The 17736-nt window shown below is 38.1% G+C and overlaps 1 protein-coding gene across 3 annotated transcripts in view; it reads right to left on the minus strand.

Moving 5' to 3' along the window:
• UBE2F (ubiquitin conjugating enzyme E2 F (putative)) overlaps positions 1-17736 on the minus strand; it is a 145405-nt gene that overhangs the window by 23592 nt on the left and 104077 nt on the right. For all 3 annotated transcript variants that reach the window (XM_030580077.1, XM_030580075.1, XM_030580076.1), the window contains 2 exons: positions 16605-16637; positions 13315-13377 (listed from right to left, as the gene is read on the minus strand). In XM_030580077.1, coding sequence (XP_030435937.1) covers positions 13315-13377; positions 16605-16637 — 96 coding nt within the window. The remainder of the gene's footprint in view (positions 1-13314; positions 13378-16604; positions 16638-17736) is intronic.

Raw genomic sequence — 17736 nt, forward strand, 5'->3', positions numbered from 1 at the left:
AATGACCTAGATACTAGCAGTGGAGAATCAAATTTTCAAAAGATCACAGCACTCATAGCTCTCCTTTGGATGCCTTAATAAGTGATTGAATTTTTTTCAAAGTGCCAGCACCCAGAAACTAACACTGAGAATAGGAGTTGCTGGCTGCTGTAACAGTATTTGAAAATCTGGCCAATTTATTTAGGTGCTGAAATTGGAGCTGGGCTCTTCAGAAAATCCAGCCTGAAACGTGAACACTGGGCACTTCTGACATCTCACCCACATGTAATAAGGTAGTTTGATAAAACTTCCCTAACAACAAAATACTATTTCTGATAAAGTGAAACTGAACCAAGCTCTTACTTCTCTCCCCTCACCTGACAAAAGAAACTGAATGTTTGCTAGTGACTCCCCAGGGCAAATTTTGAAAGTATCTAGGAAGTGTTAAACTACCTTTAAAGACAGAAGCCTCACTCTTAAAGGGCTTGGGGCTTCTGCTTACTGGGATATACAAGGGGTGGGAGGGAAAGAACAAGACAGTCTCTCTTTTACAGCTACATTGAAAAATAAATAAAAATCTAGAACCAAGTTACCTATCTTCTTTTATTATGCAAATTGCCTAGAAAAAGCTTGCTAGGCGAGTATTTAATCATTCACTTCTCATTTCTCCACTTTTTTTGGGGGTGTGTGTGTGTGTGTTGCTGCAGAGGTCCAGGACTGACAGTCGCCAAAATCATATCCAACTTTTATTATAAAAGCTAAGGGTAGAAAAAACAAACAATAGCTTTCTAAAGGAACAGCAATACCAATGCTGATATTTCAGCTACACAACTGAGACACACACCAAACATGGGAACATTTCTTCTTAAAATTGAGATGTTTAGTTTTGGATAAATGGAGGAATAAAATTTGGGTTTGTCAGTGTTGATAATTCCTTTACTCTCATCTATATGCCAAGATTCTAGTTCTATAACAGGATTGTATTTTATAATCACAACCGCATTTATAGTCCTCAGGACCAAATTATAACCTATCTGTAGATTTTCTTTTTTTCATAGCCAATCACATTTTTGCATCCTAAACATTTTTAATCTAATCTAAAAATATTACTTGGAACTTGAAGTGCCTTGAAATTCTGTACCTGTCGCCACTTATAATAATTTGCATTAATTAACCATGTTAAATTGATTGCCTCTAATGTAGGAAAGGAAGATTTTTTTCTTTCAGTAGTTAAATGACAAAAATATCTGTAGAACATCTGACAGGACACAGATGAAAAACCTGAGGGTATTCTCTATTTTTTTAATTATATATAGAATGCCCCCAACTTCAATAGTATGTTATCGGACAGACGTTTCTTTCATCTAAGAAACTAGAGATAAGGCTCTCAGTAGAGCTCATCATTACTTCAGCTGAGGAGTGAGTGCAGGGTGGGGGACAGAGGTCACTGCAGAACAATACAAGGCAATCCTACTCTATAGTGCCCCAAGGAGAACACAGTCAAAAATCTAAGCCTTCTACATGGCAGCGTGAAGCACTCAATACAAGGCTATTTGAATTGTTTCCAGCTTTGCGGTTTTTAATTTTCTTTTAACCCCACAATGTTAAAACTCAGGATTATTGCCTTGCCAAACATTGCTGGGAATTTTTAGGAGTGGGTAAACAGGGAGGGAAGGAAGTGTTGACATACTGATATAGCCATATCTGCAGTAAGAGGTTTATCTGAAAGTGTAAAAAAGGAAGATTTTTGTATCTGAACAGAAAACCTTTAACTGCAGTAGATATGTTAATGTCAACTTTAATGTTACTGTTTTTGAGGTTTTCATTGCAGACATTTATTTTTCTGTATTGTGCATGCCATATTTGAAGGTTACATATTCTCTGATATGTGTATCCTCATCTATTGCCTTGCCATGTTAGAAAAGAAAGCTAGTATGTCTCAGGAAATTAGAAAATAAATTAGACAAAGGCAGCAATTCAAGCAAGCAGCACAGAGATGTAAGCCGTGAATTCAAGGCCATTGACAAGCACTCAGCAGGAAACAGGTTGATAACATGAAATACCAAGTCCCATAACTTATCAATACAATTAACAAATACCAAGCTATTTCCATTGCTTTCGAGCCAGATATTACACAACATCTCTTCAGTAAACGTCAAGTTACATTTTGTTTCATCTCCATTCATTTATGCAAGATTATGTTGGACAATTTTAAGAATATCATTAACAGCTTGCTTCTCTCTCCATATTGTAATTAGCCCTTTCTTCCTTACATAGTGTAGCAAGATATGAATGACGTTCTCACTTGAAGACGTGCTTTAGTCTTGCAGGGATATTGTAATACATGTAGATGTGACAGGTTGAATTAGAAGGACAGTAGTTTATTTACAGTATTGTGTGGAAAAATCAGTATAATACAATCAGAGCAAAACCAGAGCCTGATATTGCAAAGTGCTGAATGTGGTCTTTTATTTCAGGAGTTCTCAATCTTTTTTTCCCCCCCCACCCCCCCCAAACATACTACTCCACAGCCCACCTATGCCACAACAACTATTTTTCAGTCCTGCTCTAGCTTCAGCCCCACTGCAATGGGACTTCAGCTTTCTGCCCTGGGCCTCAGCCAGTCTAACACCGGCCCTGCTTGGCAGACCCCTGGAACCTGCCTATGGATCCTCAGGAGGCTGTGCACCCTCGATTAAGAATTGTGGTTTTATTTCAAATGGGAACTGAAGGGGCTTAGGACCTTGCAGAATAAGAATCTCAATGAGGTCTATGAATACATTTCCAACTTGCAAGTTGTACAGCCCTTGTAGTTCGATTCTTGCCATTGTTTGATAAAGGTGTTTGCCCTCCTCAGAACATTAAGAAAAAGTCGTGTTTATGATTATCTAAATATTGTGCGTTATGTCACTAAATCAGACACAGTGAAGGTTTTATTACTTGTTTTCGTTTGTTCCCCCCCCCCCTCGGATTTGGCTTGTTACATTATTATGATGCTATTCATCCAGCATTTAAAGAACCAACCCAAAAAGCAGACAAATATTTTTGTTGCTTTTCTGCTTTTGTAAAACTTCAGAACACCTAACAGGTGTAACTTCCCATGCTGGGAAGTTACTGAATTAGGACATATGTTAAGGATGACAATGGGCTTTTTGAGATGGAATTTGGTATTCACCTTGGGAAAGGATATTGGTAGAAGATGGAAAGGGGAAAAACTGCAGAGATAACAGAGATAACTGGCAGAGGTAAAAAGGAAGCTGAGTTCCCCAATCCATCTAGCAGAGATGGTGGCAAGCGGGAAGGCAGTTTTAAAATGACAATAACCATAACAAAGTCTTCCCTTGGAGCTCAACAGGAGGCCCCATTAAAGCCTGAAGAACCAAAGAACCTGTGGGACTGCTGGAACAGATCGTTAACAAAACAGAGAGAAAAAGTCTCAACATCAGGATGAATACCATATCCTGATCCATGGTGGATCAATAGTTTGCAAAGACAACTGAGGAATGGCCAAAGAGTGCACTGACCTTTTAAGAACCTTTGTTAATTCTGCTGGTAGAGAGAATATATTCATATTCTGGACAGTGCAAACATCCATTAAAGATAAGTACAAACTACTACACTTAAGAGGGGGGAAAAAAATCAATTGCACAACTATAAAATGGGGAACAACTGGCTAGGCAGTAGTAATGTTGAAAATGACCTGGAGGTTATAAATTGTATGAGAGTCGCAAACTGAATACAAGTCAAGAATGGGGTGTAGTGGCGAAAAAGGCAAATATTATTCTGGGGTATATTAACAGGACTGTCATATGTAAGTCACAGGAGGTAACTGTCCTGCTCTGCTTGGCACTAATGAGACCTCTGCTGGAGTACTATATCCAGTTCTAGGAACCATCCTTTAAGAAACATGTAGATAAACTGGAGAGAGTCCAAAGGAGAGTAACAAAAATAATACAAGGTTTAGAAAACTTGACCTCCGAGGAAAGTTATTAAAAGAAGTGGACATGTTTAATGTTGAGAAAAGAAAACTGAGGGGGAACAATCTTCAAATATGTTAAGGGTTGTTACAAAAAAAGATTATAGTCAATTGTTCTCCCTATCTACTGAAGGTAAAACAAGTAGTAATTGGCTTAATCTGCAGCAAATGAGATTTATGTGAGATATTAGGAAAAAACCTTCTACCTATAAGGATAAGTAAGCACTAGAATAGGCTTCTAAAGGAGATTTTGGAACCCCCATCATCTGAAAACAGGTTAGACAAACACCAGTCAGGGATGGTCCTGCCATGGCACAGGGGGATAGACTAGATGATCTCATGAGGGCTCTTCCAGCCCTAATATTTCTAGGATTCATTTATTCCCACATAACTGACAACCTTATTTGAAAGAATTGTAGAAGGGAGTTCAGTAGGAAGGAGATTTTAAGTAAGACATTTTAAAGGCATGCTGTGTTGAAATTATGAGTTAAAACATTTATTTTTCAGAATATTTTATATTCTGAGACTGGAATTTTCAGCTGCCTTGAGCCATCACTAACTTTTAAACAACTGAACTTGAAAAATAAAATAGTCAACTGACTAATATGCACTTTTAAATCAAGTTTCAGTCTCAAAATTCTTCATATACAGTTAGGCACCTCTCTATACATTTCAGAATACTATACTCAGAAAAGTGGAGAAAAGCTCTCTTATGGTGAATTTTATTTATTGCTCTTACAGTTTTACCTTCATGATGATTTATGGAATAACAGTGGGTCAAAATTAATATAATCAACAGTGAAGGCACATACTATTATTAGCATACAAATATGTTACATATTAGGAAAACATCGCTGGTGATTAGATTACAGCACCCTCATATGCTCTTGTTTACTTTGCAAAATAATTCATTTCAACTGCAATCATCATTTCCTCAAAGAACGTTGTGCCAGAGAACATGCAGCTAATTCAGATATCTTGCTTATCTAACTTCAAGTAAAGTTAATTATCTAGAAAAATTAAGCGCTGGTTTAGAATTATTTTTGGTGCAACTGTTTGCCATGTGTTTATCATCTGTCCTTTCATGATGAAAAGTCTGCTAAAAGATGTGGGCCAGAAATCATTTTGTAATACTCATATGACAAAATACATGTTTTGCTCCCAAGTATTTTTACTGAATTTCAACCAATGTTAGCCACCTATAGCCAAACAAAATATTAATTCTGTGACACTATTAGTAATCACTACAATTTAGTGTTTAATATTCCAAATGTTGTACATGGGAATAGCTACAAAAATATGATTGACTCCTGAGCACTAGTAAGCATACAATACAATGAATTAAGGTCAACTAATCATGTCGATCTTTGTCTCCAACCACACAAACCTAATTATCTTAGCGCTATGACTGAAGACGTGAGACTGAGTCACCTGTGAATAAACAATTCCCAGAAAAGACAAACCAAAAAGTTTTAAATAAAAAGTTAATGTACACCAAAGGAATGAAAAACATTATCTTGATATCCCATATGCCACTTTGCCTTTTATGATGGCCATGAAATATTGTCTTCCATGTTCTAATCAGATCACCATGCATTTCTGACATGAATAAAAGACAAAAAGCATTACAGACTTTCCACTCAGACATCTAAAATACTATACAACACAGATATTTTCAAGCTTCGATTCTTCCATTGTCACTTAATATGCAAATCCTAAATGAAGACTGTAAATGCAGTCAGACATCCAACGTGTCTAAAGTTTTTTTTTAAACTGCTGCTATGAAATTCCTTATAACTCGACATTTAGATGTGTTCTTCATTTTTTAAATGCTCTCCATATATTTAATAGGGAAAACCAACTATGAAAAAATTAGGTAGTGAGCGTGCAATAGCTTAGATTAAAATGTAGCCAAGAACAAATGAGACACTGTCAGGCTACAAACTTCCACTTCCTACCCTCCCTCTCAAAAAAAAAGATACCTACCCTGCTACCCCTAAAGGCTTCCTAAACACTAAGGTTCTGATCCTGTACCTAGAACTCTGAGTAGAGCCTGTACCTGCATGGTTTTCAATGCAAGATTGGTTCGTACGGCATAGTATCATATTCAAATTGAATAAAGAGAATGGACAATGAAAATAATGAATAGAACATTACAAATTAATAATTTTATTCAGACTTTACATAAGCCCCAAATTAATGGCAGAATTCCAATCCAGATAGCTCAGAAGAGAAAAATAAATCAGAGGGGTTAATTTAATAAAAAACTAATGTATATGCTCTGTTCAACATCACATATTACAGTGTAGCAACCGAACAATAGTTGATCTTTCTAATTGTTTAAACTGATCAGCACATCCAATATTTAACTGAAGAATTAGATTATTAGTAAACAAACATACTTCAGCCCGAAGTCATTTCCAAAAGCCCCCTTTTCATTAAATTTAAAGTGGTGTTGTTTGGAGGGTGGAGAAGAAGGAAGCTGATGTCTTGTCTGATTATAGGAAAGATGCACTGTAGACAGCTAACACGCAAGTTAACTACTATTTCCCACTAATTATCACAATCCTAACAGGTGGCTGGTGACTGTAGGAGTAAGCACCAGTCAGTTTCCATGTTAGTTTCACTTTATACATCTCTTAAGAAAACATCAATCTGCACTCTAGAACACCTTCATATTGAGGGATTTCATTATAGGATCGGCCACAAATCCACAGAAATCAATGGTTCTTTCCAGTGACTTCAGTACATTCTGGACCAGGCCCACAGGGATTTGGTATGCATATTTTCTCCTCTAAAGACAAAACTCAATATCAACCTCATCACATTAAAGACTTATATTTTACTGTTTCAAAGCTCAGGGAGGAAAAAAAGCTGTACTATTAACATGTAGACTACCTACCCAAAAGAGTACTTTAATGATTTAAGCTATTAAATATATAAGTATTTTTAGCACCTAGAGATATGGCTGACAACTTCATAGTATCACAACAAGAATGTGCTCTAAAGGGCTTCTAATTTTTAAAGTTCTGATGTGACAAGAAGTGACAGTAACAAACAACATTGGCTACGGAGAGTGGTAGGAAAAGGGTTACAGTAAGATCATGTGCTTACTGTGAATAGATTTGTTTTTGTTCATACTAAAAGATCCAACAGAAATATTGATAATCAGAGACATTTCCCTCATATAAACTGTATTTAAATCCTGAATATAATTTATTATTCTTTTGCCTAGGAAAGGCTTCAATCACTGACTCAATGTATTGTAACACATGTATTTACATCCATATTGTGCTTTTCATACAGATGCATCAAAGAAGATTTCATGTTAAAACAGATGCAGTTTAATGCAAAATAATCTACTACTTTGGCTAAATTATATCTAATGAGGAAAACTAATCTCAAAAGGTAGTCACTGAAAAAAGATCAAGAAAGAGCTATGTTTTAACACACTTATCTGTGTTTCAAATGCTTTTCTTCTTCAATTAGAACAATTGGATTTTCAAGGGAAACTTAGCAACTCTTAGGGTTTTAATGCCCTTCCCATGTATGAGCAGAGACATAAGCCAGGAGACAAAAGTATAGCTAGCTCTGATGTTATTTAAGAAACATCTTTAGTACAATCAAATTTCAGTGATACACAGTTAGCAACCTGTAGTACCTATTATTTGTTTGTGGGCATTATTAGTCATAATTTAACTTACGAGCTAATACTTCCAATTATTCATGTTTATTCTGCATACTCCTTGCATTTGATGATGAGGACTATCATCATCACCTCTTCATCAAGTAACCAGCAGACTTGAACAGGGGAGGTCTGGTTTACAGAAAGCAGGCATTTGGAGTTGTCTGAAATAGGACTCAATGAAGATTTTCCTCTACAGCATAAATATACACCTCTGCGATGCCTGAACACAAGAATTTCCCTTCAGATTGTCTCTTTTCTATGTTTTTGTACAGCACCCAGAACAATGGAGCCCCAGTCATGCCTGGGGCCTTTGGGAGCCATCAGAATATAATTATTTACTACTACTACTAAGAGTGTTTCAAATAATTGCTTGTTTGTTCATAAACTTTCTTGATTTCCGTACCTATGCTAAATATTTTCTAAGTTTTAGATGACAAATAAATGTATCTATAATATACAGTATATATGGCTGCATAGGATTCAGTACTCAAACTATTATATTGTTTTGGTTTTCTATTTACAACAGAGGCATACCACTGCTTTTTCAATTTTCATTCTCTTCAGCTACCACAGAAAGTGAATCAATTCAAGTCCATTTGTTGATTTACTTCCAAGCTGCACTGTGCACTCAGGTTTCAATTCTCAGAGTATTTCCCAGAGCTCTGGGCTTCCATCCCATTTGTCTGAAAAAATTTATCAGAACTCTGCTCCTGATAGCTCCGACTGAATTTAAGCCCTGCTGTGCATATAACAGTAAGCACTGCAGGAGCATCTAATGTTTAAACAAAAAAATCATCGAAATTAAGCCATGTTGATCCTGTGGAGCAGTTTCAGAATCCAGTGTAGTTGGTCTTACAACTCTCTCTCCTGCTATTCAAATAGTTACGGTCACAGAGACTGCTTTGGGCAACTAAAGAATCCCAGCTCTGTTCATGTTTCTACTGGGGCCCAGCAGGCAACAGGCTTGGATCAACACTATTCAAAAACTATCGATGATATGAAAGAAAAGTATAAATTCTATTGGTAAAATCTGTGGATGACCGAAATTGGTGAAGTGATAAATCATGACAGGGAGCGGTCAGTTGTACAGACTGATCTGGATAGTTTGGTGAAGTTAGCTTATTTGAACAGTATGTGTTTGAATACAGCCAAATGCAAGATCATGTACCTAGGAATGAAGAATGCAGGTCACTTAGAAGACAGGGGACAGTATCCTAGAATGGAGACACTGAAAAGGACTTTGGATTAATGGTTCACAGACATCTGAACATGAGCTCCCAATGGAATGCTGTTGCTAAGACGACAACCACAATCCTCAGATGCATACGCAGGCAAATATTAAGCAGGAGTAGGGAGGTACTAATACCCCTCTCTGTAGCATTAGTTGAGACCATTCCTGGAATACTACATCCATGTTCTGGTGTCCATACTTCCAAAAAGGTACTAAAAAATTGGAAAGTGTTCAGAAAAGTACTACAGAATGATCTGAGGTCTGGAAAACATGTCTTAGAGTGAGAGACTTAGAAGCTAAATCTATGTAGTTTATGCAAGAGATAGTGAAGAGGTGCCTTGATGATAATCTACAAGTATCTGCAAGAGAAGAGATTTCTGATAGTCGATGGGTCTTTAATTGAGCAGAAAAAGGCACAATAGTTGAAAGCTGAAGCTGGAAAATTCAGATTAGAAACAACATGTATGTTTTTGACAGTGAGGGTGAATAACCACTGGAACAACTTACCTTTTGACACAGTGGAGTCTCCATCACTTGAAGTCTTTAAATCTGGATGTCCTTCAAAAAGCTATACTATCACTCAAATGGAGTTATGGGCTTGATGCAAATGTTACTGGCTGAGCTTTTATGGTCTCTGTTATGCAGGACGTGAAACTAGAATATTATAACAGTCCCTTCTGGCCTTAAATTCAGAGGCATTTCCTTATTGCTTTTATCTACAATGTAACACTTGTTTTCTAAGAATCAAATAGTAAGGTTTCAAATTCTGTGCCTTAACACAAACTACTAAAGGACTTTTTCCAGACTCAGACAGCAGACATCTTTGTTATGATGTAACCCGGCCTAATGAGATATATAAACTTCAGTTTTTCTACATAAATAACTAGAGGCTGGCTTTTAATTAGCTGTTACTACTCCTATCAGACAGGGATATTTAGCCAAATTGGCAGCAAGAGTATCTCAGCACTTCAAATCTGAGTCCAGTGAAATGACATCAATAAAACACTATCACTTCCTTTAGCGAATCACAAGGGAACGCTTAATGTGCATTTCTGTTGCTGCTAGAAGCCAAACACAAAATACTACAAAAGCTCTTTTCTTGAAACATTTGTTTCAGACCCTAGGGCTACCCTTGAAATTAAAGACACATCTAAAAGTATCTCATTAGTAAAAATTATTCTTTAAAACTCTCAATAACTTAATGGCATGAAAACATTTCTAAATACACATATGAGGAGACAGGACAAAAATACTGGAGAGTTTTAACTTCAGGGTAGTTATATGTACACTACATGAGGCATCTATACCAAAGACAGACCAAACCATCACAAACTTCTCTTCATCTCCCACTCTGAGGTTGCTTGTCGGGCACATTAATTTCTGTTTACTGTAAACATTTTTATTCCCCTCAGGTGGCAGCCATTATCTACCTTGGCTGCTGGCATGATGATTATGATGCACCATTAGCTAGTATAGATCCTCTGCTACTACAGTCGAGTCACCACAGTAAGTGTTACTGTCAGCGAGGGACCTCCTGAGAAGCCCTCCAACACTGTGCCGTGTATTCATAAATTAAAGCAGCCTCTGCATGATACATGATGAAAAGTGAACCGAAGATGCAACTGCTACAAGAAGTCAACCTACCTGAGTAGGAAATTTATAAATTTTCTCTAAAGCAGTTTAAAAAATTATTAGCCTCTGCATAATAGGAAAAAAAATTCATTCAGAAATGAAATTTTTTTTAACCTGATAAACCTTCCCAAGACTGCTTATCACTTGAAAAGACACAAGGTGGGTGAGGTAATATCTTTCATTGGACCGACTTCTGTTTGAGAGAGAGACAAGCTTTCAAGCCACACAGAACTTCTTCAGGTCTGGGAAAGCATCACAGCATCCTGAAGGTACTTCCAGACCTGAAGAAGAGCTCTGAGTGGCTTGAAAGCTTGTCTCTCTAACCAACAGAAATCAGTCCAACAACAGATATTGGCTCACCCACCTTGTCTCTCTAACATCTTGGGACCGACATGGCTACAACTATACTGCATATCACCTGAAGAAGCATTTGACACTGTCTGGGGTATAGCAGTATGTGTTTTCAAACTTCACTTCTCATTCCCCAATTGCTATTAAAACAAATCTTTCCCTGAAAAGCCTATTACTACCATTTCATAGAATCATAGAATATCAGGGTTGGAAGGGACCTCAGGAGATCATATACTCCAACCCCCTGCTCAAAGCAGGACCAACCCCAACTAAATCATCCCAGTCAGGGCTTTGTCAAGCATTTTCTTAGTATCACTACAGATTTTAATTTGTGAGTCTAATTATAGAGATGCAGGATAGTAACTCTTGGCTTTTCATTCTCTGATGAGTGAGACATTATTGCATGATGGGCATGGTTTATTTCAGAGTGCATGGTATTGTGGGTACCCATGTTTACAGCCTCAGCATATTTTATGCAAATCCTTGTTCGCAAGTAGAGTAGTAAAATCATTGTAAATCAACCTAATATCAAACTGAATTCTTTCCTTCTGGCACTTCACAACGAGCAGTAAAGTCTCTAGACATGCCAAATTATACTTTCAGGGACACCTGTGTAGTCTCACTGCCTCAGAGGGTTTAGACAGATTTAAATGACTATACCTTAGTGCACAATTCTGTCTTAAATTGCAGAAGAAGGAAGAGAATCCACCTCACTCTCTCTTAGATGTACTGACTCTATTTTCTTGTCTTTTTATTTATGGCTAATTTCTCTCCTATTTAGTGGCTAGTAAAGCTCCATGACATCCTCTGTTCAAAAGGGATTCTCTTTTTGGTTTTATCATATTTCCAGGGAATAAATTCCTTAAAAGTGGAACTCAGGGCAGAAGCTGGACTAAAACTTTCCCAATTTCATGCTGAGTGTCTCCACTCTGTTTTTCTAAAAAGCATAAACACAGATTAATACCAGAATTTACTGTACCATATTGTTATAAGAAATAGTGGGAAAACTAAGCTAGATATACTGGCACTTCTCTTAAAGAAATTGTACTTGCTGGTTGACTTCTTGTTTTAATTGAACTCTTCCAATCACTATTAATCTGGAGAATTTCTTTAATCATTGTGCTTAACTTGAACAACAACAACAAAAATGCCAGAAGAGGTTAATTTGCAATTCAACACTAAACCATAAGAGCTCCAAGGCCCCAAAAGTATAACTATTCAGGCTAAAATGGGAAACTGAAGCTATGCAGGACATCTCTAGTCAATCTTCTGCAAAAGCTTCCACATAAAATCATGTTAAAGACTCACTAAGATTTCAAGTGCCTTCAACAATCCTTCATAATAAATTGATCTTAAACTAGTTCAAATGAAAGTTGCTATGCATAGGAGAGTCTGCATATGAATTATAGCATGTCCCTAGACAATGTGTGCTGAACAAGACATAATTTTGAGACTCCACAAAACAGTAGAAACATCTTGTTTGGTTTCTCTCCTCCCCGAATATATGCAACAGGAATATGCACTGATATATTATATGGGAAAAACTGGATCAGTGAGCTCTGTTTTGACAAGAGCAGGGCTACTGTTACCGAAATATGGGGTCTGCCTAGCTGAGAGCCAATTAAAAGCCTGATAAGGAAAAATGCTTTATTCTGCAGAAAAAAGGAGAGCCTTGTACTTTAATACAAAAGACTCTGTCTTACACAAATTTCACAAACCTTTTATACACATTCAGACAAAGACCCTTGCGTGTTAACACTTGATTGGTAGATATAAAATCTTGTGCTTCCGTTATCTGTTCAGTAAAAACTGGTTTGAAGCAAGATTTCTTTGCTTTGAGGCAGAAAGGAAAAGATAGTGCAAAAAGTTCAGGCTACTGTGTCTGTGAGCAGTTCTGTGTACTGCTCCCCCCCCTACTGGCCGCTTGTAAACTATTAAGGGGGGCCAACAGCCAGCTTTCACACTACTCACCATCCTTAAAAGCCTCCTGTTCCCTCCGGCTTAACGAAAAACATGCAACGCAGGGGCTGTATAAGACTTACACGAGAAACAGGTGTCTCTTTGGGGGAGGCAGAGGAGGTGGTCTGCTCAAAGACAGTGATGTAAATTTAAGGCAGTATGAGGTAACAGCTTCAGAACCATAAACGACCATCTACAGAATATATTGGACTCTTAATGGAAAGTGTACCTTTGAAAGAGTGAGATCAATTATATCTGGGTAAGTTTTAACATAGCAAAATGTGTGTAATGGATCATGGTCTGACAAATAAGCACAATATACTGGAATCATCGCTATTGTAAGAAGTTTGTTTCCTTACATTTTGTTAAGAAAGCTGGTATATTGAGTCACTCATCTTCCCATTATCAGAAGGCGAGGAAAGCACTGATTTAGAACACTAAAACACAAGATGTATACTGGTTTGGGAACAAAACACTTTCAGTAAGCTGCTGACTCACCTTGTCCCGCAAATGATGTTCTGCAGCCTCAATATTCAAAGGATCATCAAAATTCAAGAGATCCTGGAAAAGAGCCAGGGGATTTTTTTTTAAGTAAGAAAAAAAAAACCTATCTATCTAGTTATCATATTATGTAAGAGGTTGAAAATATATTTAGTGTGATGAAACACAGATGAGGCCAGCAAATGCAGTAGGTTTAGTGACATTGCTTCTTTTATCCCTCCAGATCTCTGGTTTAGAACCTATGGGGGGTAAATTCAAATGAGTCTGATGGTCACAATCCAACCCTTGATTAATTATTGGCCAAGTGAAGCAAGGCTCTACACTCAACTTGATGGCATTTTTCTGATTGTCTGGATGGATATCACACGATTATTTTTGACTATCACCTCTGATCAAGTCCAAGATTTCCAGGAACGTTCTAGGTATCAATTGGCAGAGCCCCACTGATTTTGGTGAAAAGTGGAAAACTAGAAAAATACGATTTAGAGGAAAATCAGCCCCCAAACTGGCTGGTGCTGCTGGCAGAGGAATCTCTCTGGGCCCCTGCTGCTGGTTATAGATATTAGAGGCAACTGTGTAACTTCCTGAGTGGGGAGATTGTGTTGTCTGGAGTCTGACAGACATGAAAACCTTAGAGAGTTTTAGGGGGGAAACGGGGAGAACAGAGTCGGGGAAGCAGCATGCACTGCAGGAATAGGGTAGTAGTGGTGGAGGTAAGGAAGGTGGTGGGAGAAGCAGAGACCTGGAGGGGAGTGGTGGGGGTAGAAGCAGGGACAAGGGGGAGCAAAAGCAGAGACATAGAAGGTAGAAGACAAAGCAGCTCTGAGTGCGAGGTTGGGGTGCCCATAACTGCCCATGATTCCCATCTCTGCTCCCCATGATCTGGTCCCTGCTACCCCACCTCCACATCCCTACACATTATTCCCCACCCTTCAAATTGCTGCAGGCAGAAGAATCTCTGGAGCTTCCTGCTGCTGCTTACTCATCACAGACAGCACCTTAATATGCTGCTCTCACTGTCTCTCTCTCTGGGTGTACAGTTTAGCTTAGAGAGGCAACAAAGAGTGTGACCTTCTAATGCTGGGCCACATCACACAGCCTCAATATTATTTCTTCTGAAATTTTGTTCTGTGAATCCAGGAAAACTGGTGTTCTGAACTAAAAAAAAAGGAAAAAAAAGAAAAAGAAATGTGGGGGAGCTGAAGGTGAATACACACAAACTGTATGAAAGGGTTATATGCAGTCATTTTAAACATTCTAAATTTTACTTCTACATATCCATCTCTCAGTAATTCCTCTCTTAGAAAAAGCAGCTGTCTCCTTTTAGCTGACAACACTGCAAGTGCATTCTACAGCTTACTGGCACAGCTGGCATAGTGTCTGTAATAGGTATCACCTGCACTGCGATTTGTGCCATATTTGCAGAAAGACTGAACTTCAACACATTGTTTAAGGAAACCAAGAACCTGACAAGAGATAGTGTGTTAATTAAGTCATGGAAAATAATGAACAATCACTATGGAAACAAAACCAAGTTTCTCTGGTCCCGTCTCGTGTCAGTTTTCCTAGTAGTTTGTGGTAACAGTGAATCTTTTATAACAGCTATCATTTTATAAGTGTGAAAAGCTCCCATCACTGTCACTATCTGAGATTTGCTTCCATGGCAATGAATCTCTATGGTCATTGAATTTTTTTTTCCTAACCAATTTACAAGTTTCAATTTCCTTTCCAAACCAAAAGCTGAGCAAGACTCTCAATCATTCACCTATTTTCCTTTCTTTCTAGAAACAAGCCCAAACCAGCTTTTCAAAGCATAATTATTTACAAAAAAAGTCATTGAGCATATGCACAGGGGAAATCCAAGCTGCAGGCTGTAAAGCTGAAGAGTCTTCTAGGACACTACAAATCTCTGTAGTCTGTCATACACAATCACCACTCTTTTCAGATGATCACACTGTATAGAAGTTATGTGTATTTCTATTGCAGGATTGCACTCTGTGTTTCTCTAAAACAGACTCACCCTATTTTAGTTATTTAGAATACAGCACAAACACAATTACTCTGAATTAAAAAGCATGTGCTCTCCAATCTTTTTACAAAGTAATTTACTAAAGACCCTAATCCAGGAAAATTAAGCCTCATTGGCCCATGAAAGCTCTGTTTCCCAGGGCCCTGCAGCCATAATCTGTCTATTCAACACATTTTGGAAAAATATTTCTTGTGGTAGCAGTGATGGTTCAGCTACCCAGTTCCTCCTTCAGGAAATGAGGGACAGAATCCTTCTGTCTGAGCTGGAGCTTGAGAAAATAGGGCTGGGCAGACACTGCCAGCAACTCTGCTCCCTGTCCCAGGTGCTTCACTGTGCACTGGGGTAGCTCTTTGGAGAAGCTACAGTGACCCTTACTGCAGTTGAAGGGCGTAATGGCAATGAGTGCTCCGCTTGACCATGATCCCTCTGCTCTCCTCCCTTGACCTTCCCACTTCCACCAGGCAGCAACAAGGGTTATCCATGACAGTCACACTCCATACCTCTGCCTCAGAGGGGAGGAGGGCTACCTTGACTTGCCTCTAATCGATCAGTGGGGGCAGTTTCTTGGCTTCTGTTGTATATCTGAGGTGAGGGTTGCTGGCTCCAGTCCTGCCTGTTCCTGACATTAATCCAGGGTTTTACATGTTCCCTCCACTTCCCACAGCTGCCTCTTGTAAATAAGAGACTTGGGCTTCCTGGTCCTGCCAATTCCTTTCATGTGATGTGGGATTCCATGGGGCAATCTCATGTTTTAATTCAGTGTCAGGCCCTATTCTCATTCTGGGGGTGGGAGATCCTTGGAGCTCCTGTCTCCTTCAACATGTGTTTATTGATTATAATTGTCAATAATGGAACCTATATTGGGCAACTGTTTATCCCAACCCTCAATTTTTCAGGGGTACAGCAATGCCAATTATCTACCAGAGTAATCCTCACATTCCTTCCCCTAACTCCGCACAATAACTCACTGAAGGAATTTAGGATTTGTGGAAAACCCTATGCAACTCGTTACCAAAGGCCGCACCATAGATTTATAACTATAAGTAAAAAGAAATATTAAGAAGGCAGCATATGCCCTTCTGTATGATAATCCTCACGGTTAGCTAATAAACAGGGCTAATTAAACACCGCTAAAGACAGGAGGAACACAAAAATTTAACCCTAAGACACACTGAATCAGGTCTATACCAAGTAACTTCAGAAACCACCTGGCAAGGAAAACAAAATGTAGCTGTATCTATTGCATCATCTTACTTACCGTAAATAAAGAGTTCAATCCCCAAACAACATCCTGAAAAGGAAAAACAACAGAATCAGTCATTGCATTTAAAGTATCTTGTACATTTTAACATCCTTTACATTTCTATTAACCCAGCAAAATGATGGAAAGTCTTAAATCTAGGAAAGGAAGAGAGTATTGGGTGGCTTTTCTTTATATCCAATATTTATTTCAATATATAACATGCAAAAAAGCACTTATCCAGGGCTTTAAACACCTTTGACACATTTAAAAACCATCATCAAGTACAAGTAGAGCATGATGAATAATTTTTCTGTGAACATAAACACATCCATTTTAAAATTTTGTATAAATATTCACTCTCTGCCGCCACACTCACAACCCTTCTGTGTTCAAAGAAAAGAAACAATGCCAACTGCCTGACCATGCCAATAAAAACTGAGCATCACAGCTCCGAATTCAAATAGGAGGTATCAGATGCGGTGACCTGTACATGATTAATCCATAACATACAAAAATGTGACAAAATATTTGTCAAACAGACACGAAATATCAAATTTGAGAAAACTGATCTATATGTGAATATTCTGAAAGTAGAAGAGGCTACATTTTTCAAATTATTTATTGATTGCAAATTATTTGCTCACCTCTACCTCCAAGTTTTCTTAAACTGAATAGGGACAGTCAATGTGCAATTACAGATTCACAGTAAGAAATCAGTGAAGTAGATGGAAGTGTTGCCCCTTGAGACTCCCTCATTTGATGTAACATTTTGCTTAACTCCAGCTCCATTAGCGTCTGGCCTATAGGTGTGTGTCCTGAGTTACAAATTTCAGACGCTGACAAACAACAAGCAAGATTAAGTGACAAGACATTACTACGATGAACTGAATCAGAGACTGTAAAACAGAGCTTCTAGAAAACCTTCTCTCGGAGTATGTCCAATTTTTAAAAAAAAGTGGGTTTTATATAGCAAGATATCTTACACGTATTGGAGATGAGGCACTGTAGTTTTTACCATGAGATACACAAAGTCACCACTATACCCACTAGCCTGTGACTGACCTCACCTAGTTCACCTCACAGTAAAACTACAGTGCTGTGATTCTACTAGGATTTTACACCTGGAGAGCTCAGGTGAGTTAGTTGT

Source organism: Gopherus evgoodei, chromosome 11, assembly GCF_007399415.2.
Source record: "Gopherus evgoodei ecotype Sinaloan lineage chromosome 11, rGopEvg1_v1.p, whole genome shotgun sequence".
NCBI classification, from domain to species: Eukaryota; Metazoa; Chordata; order Testudines; family Testudinidae; genus Gopherus; species Gopherus evgoodei.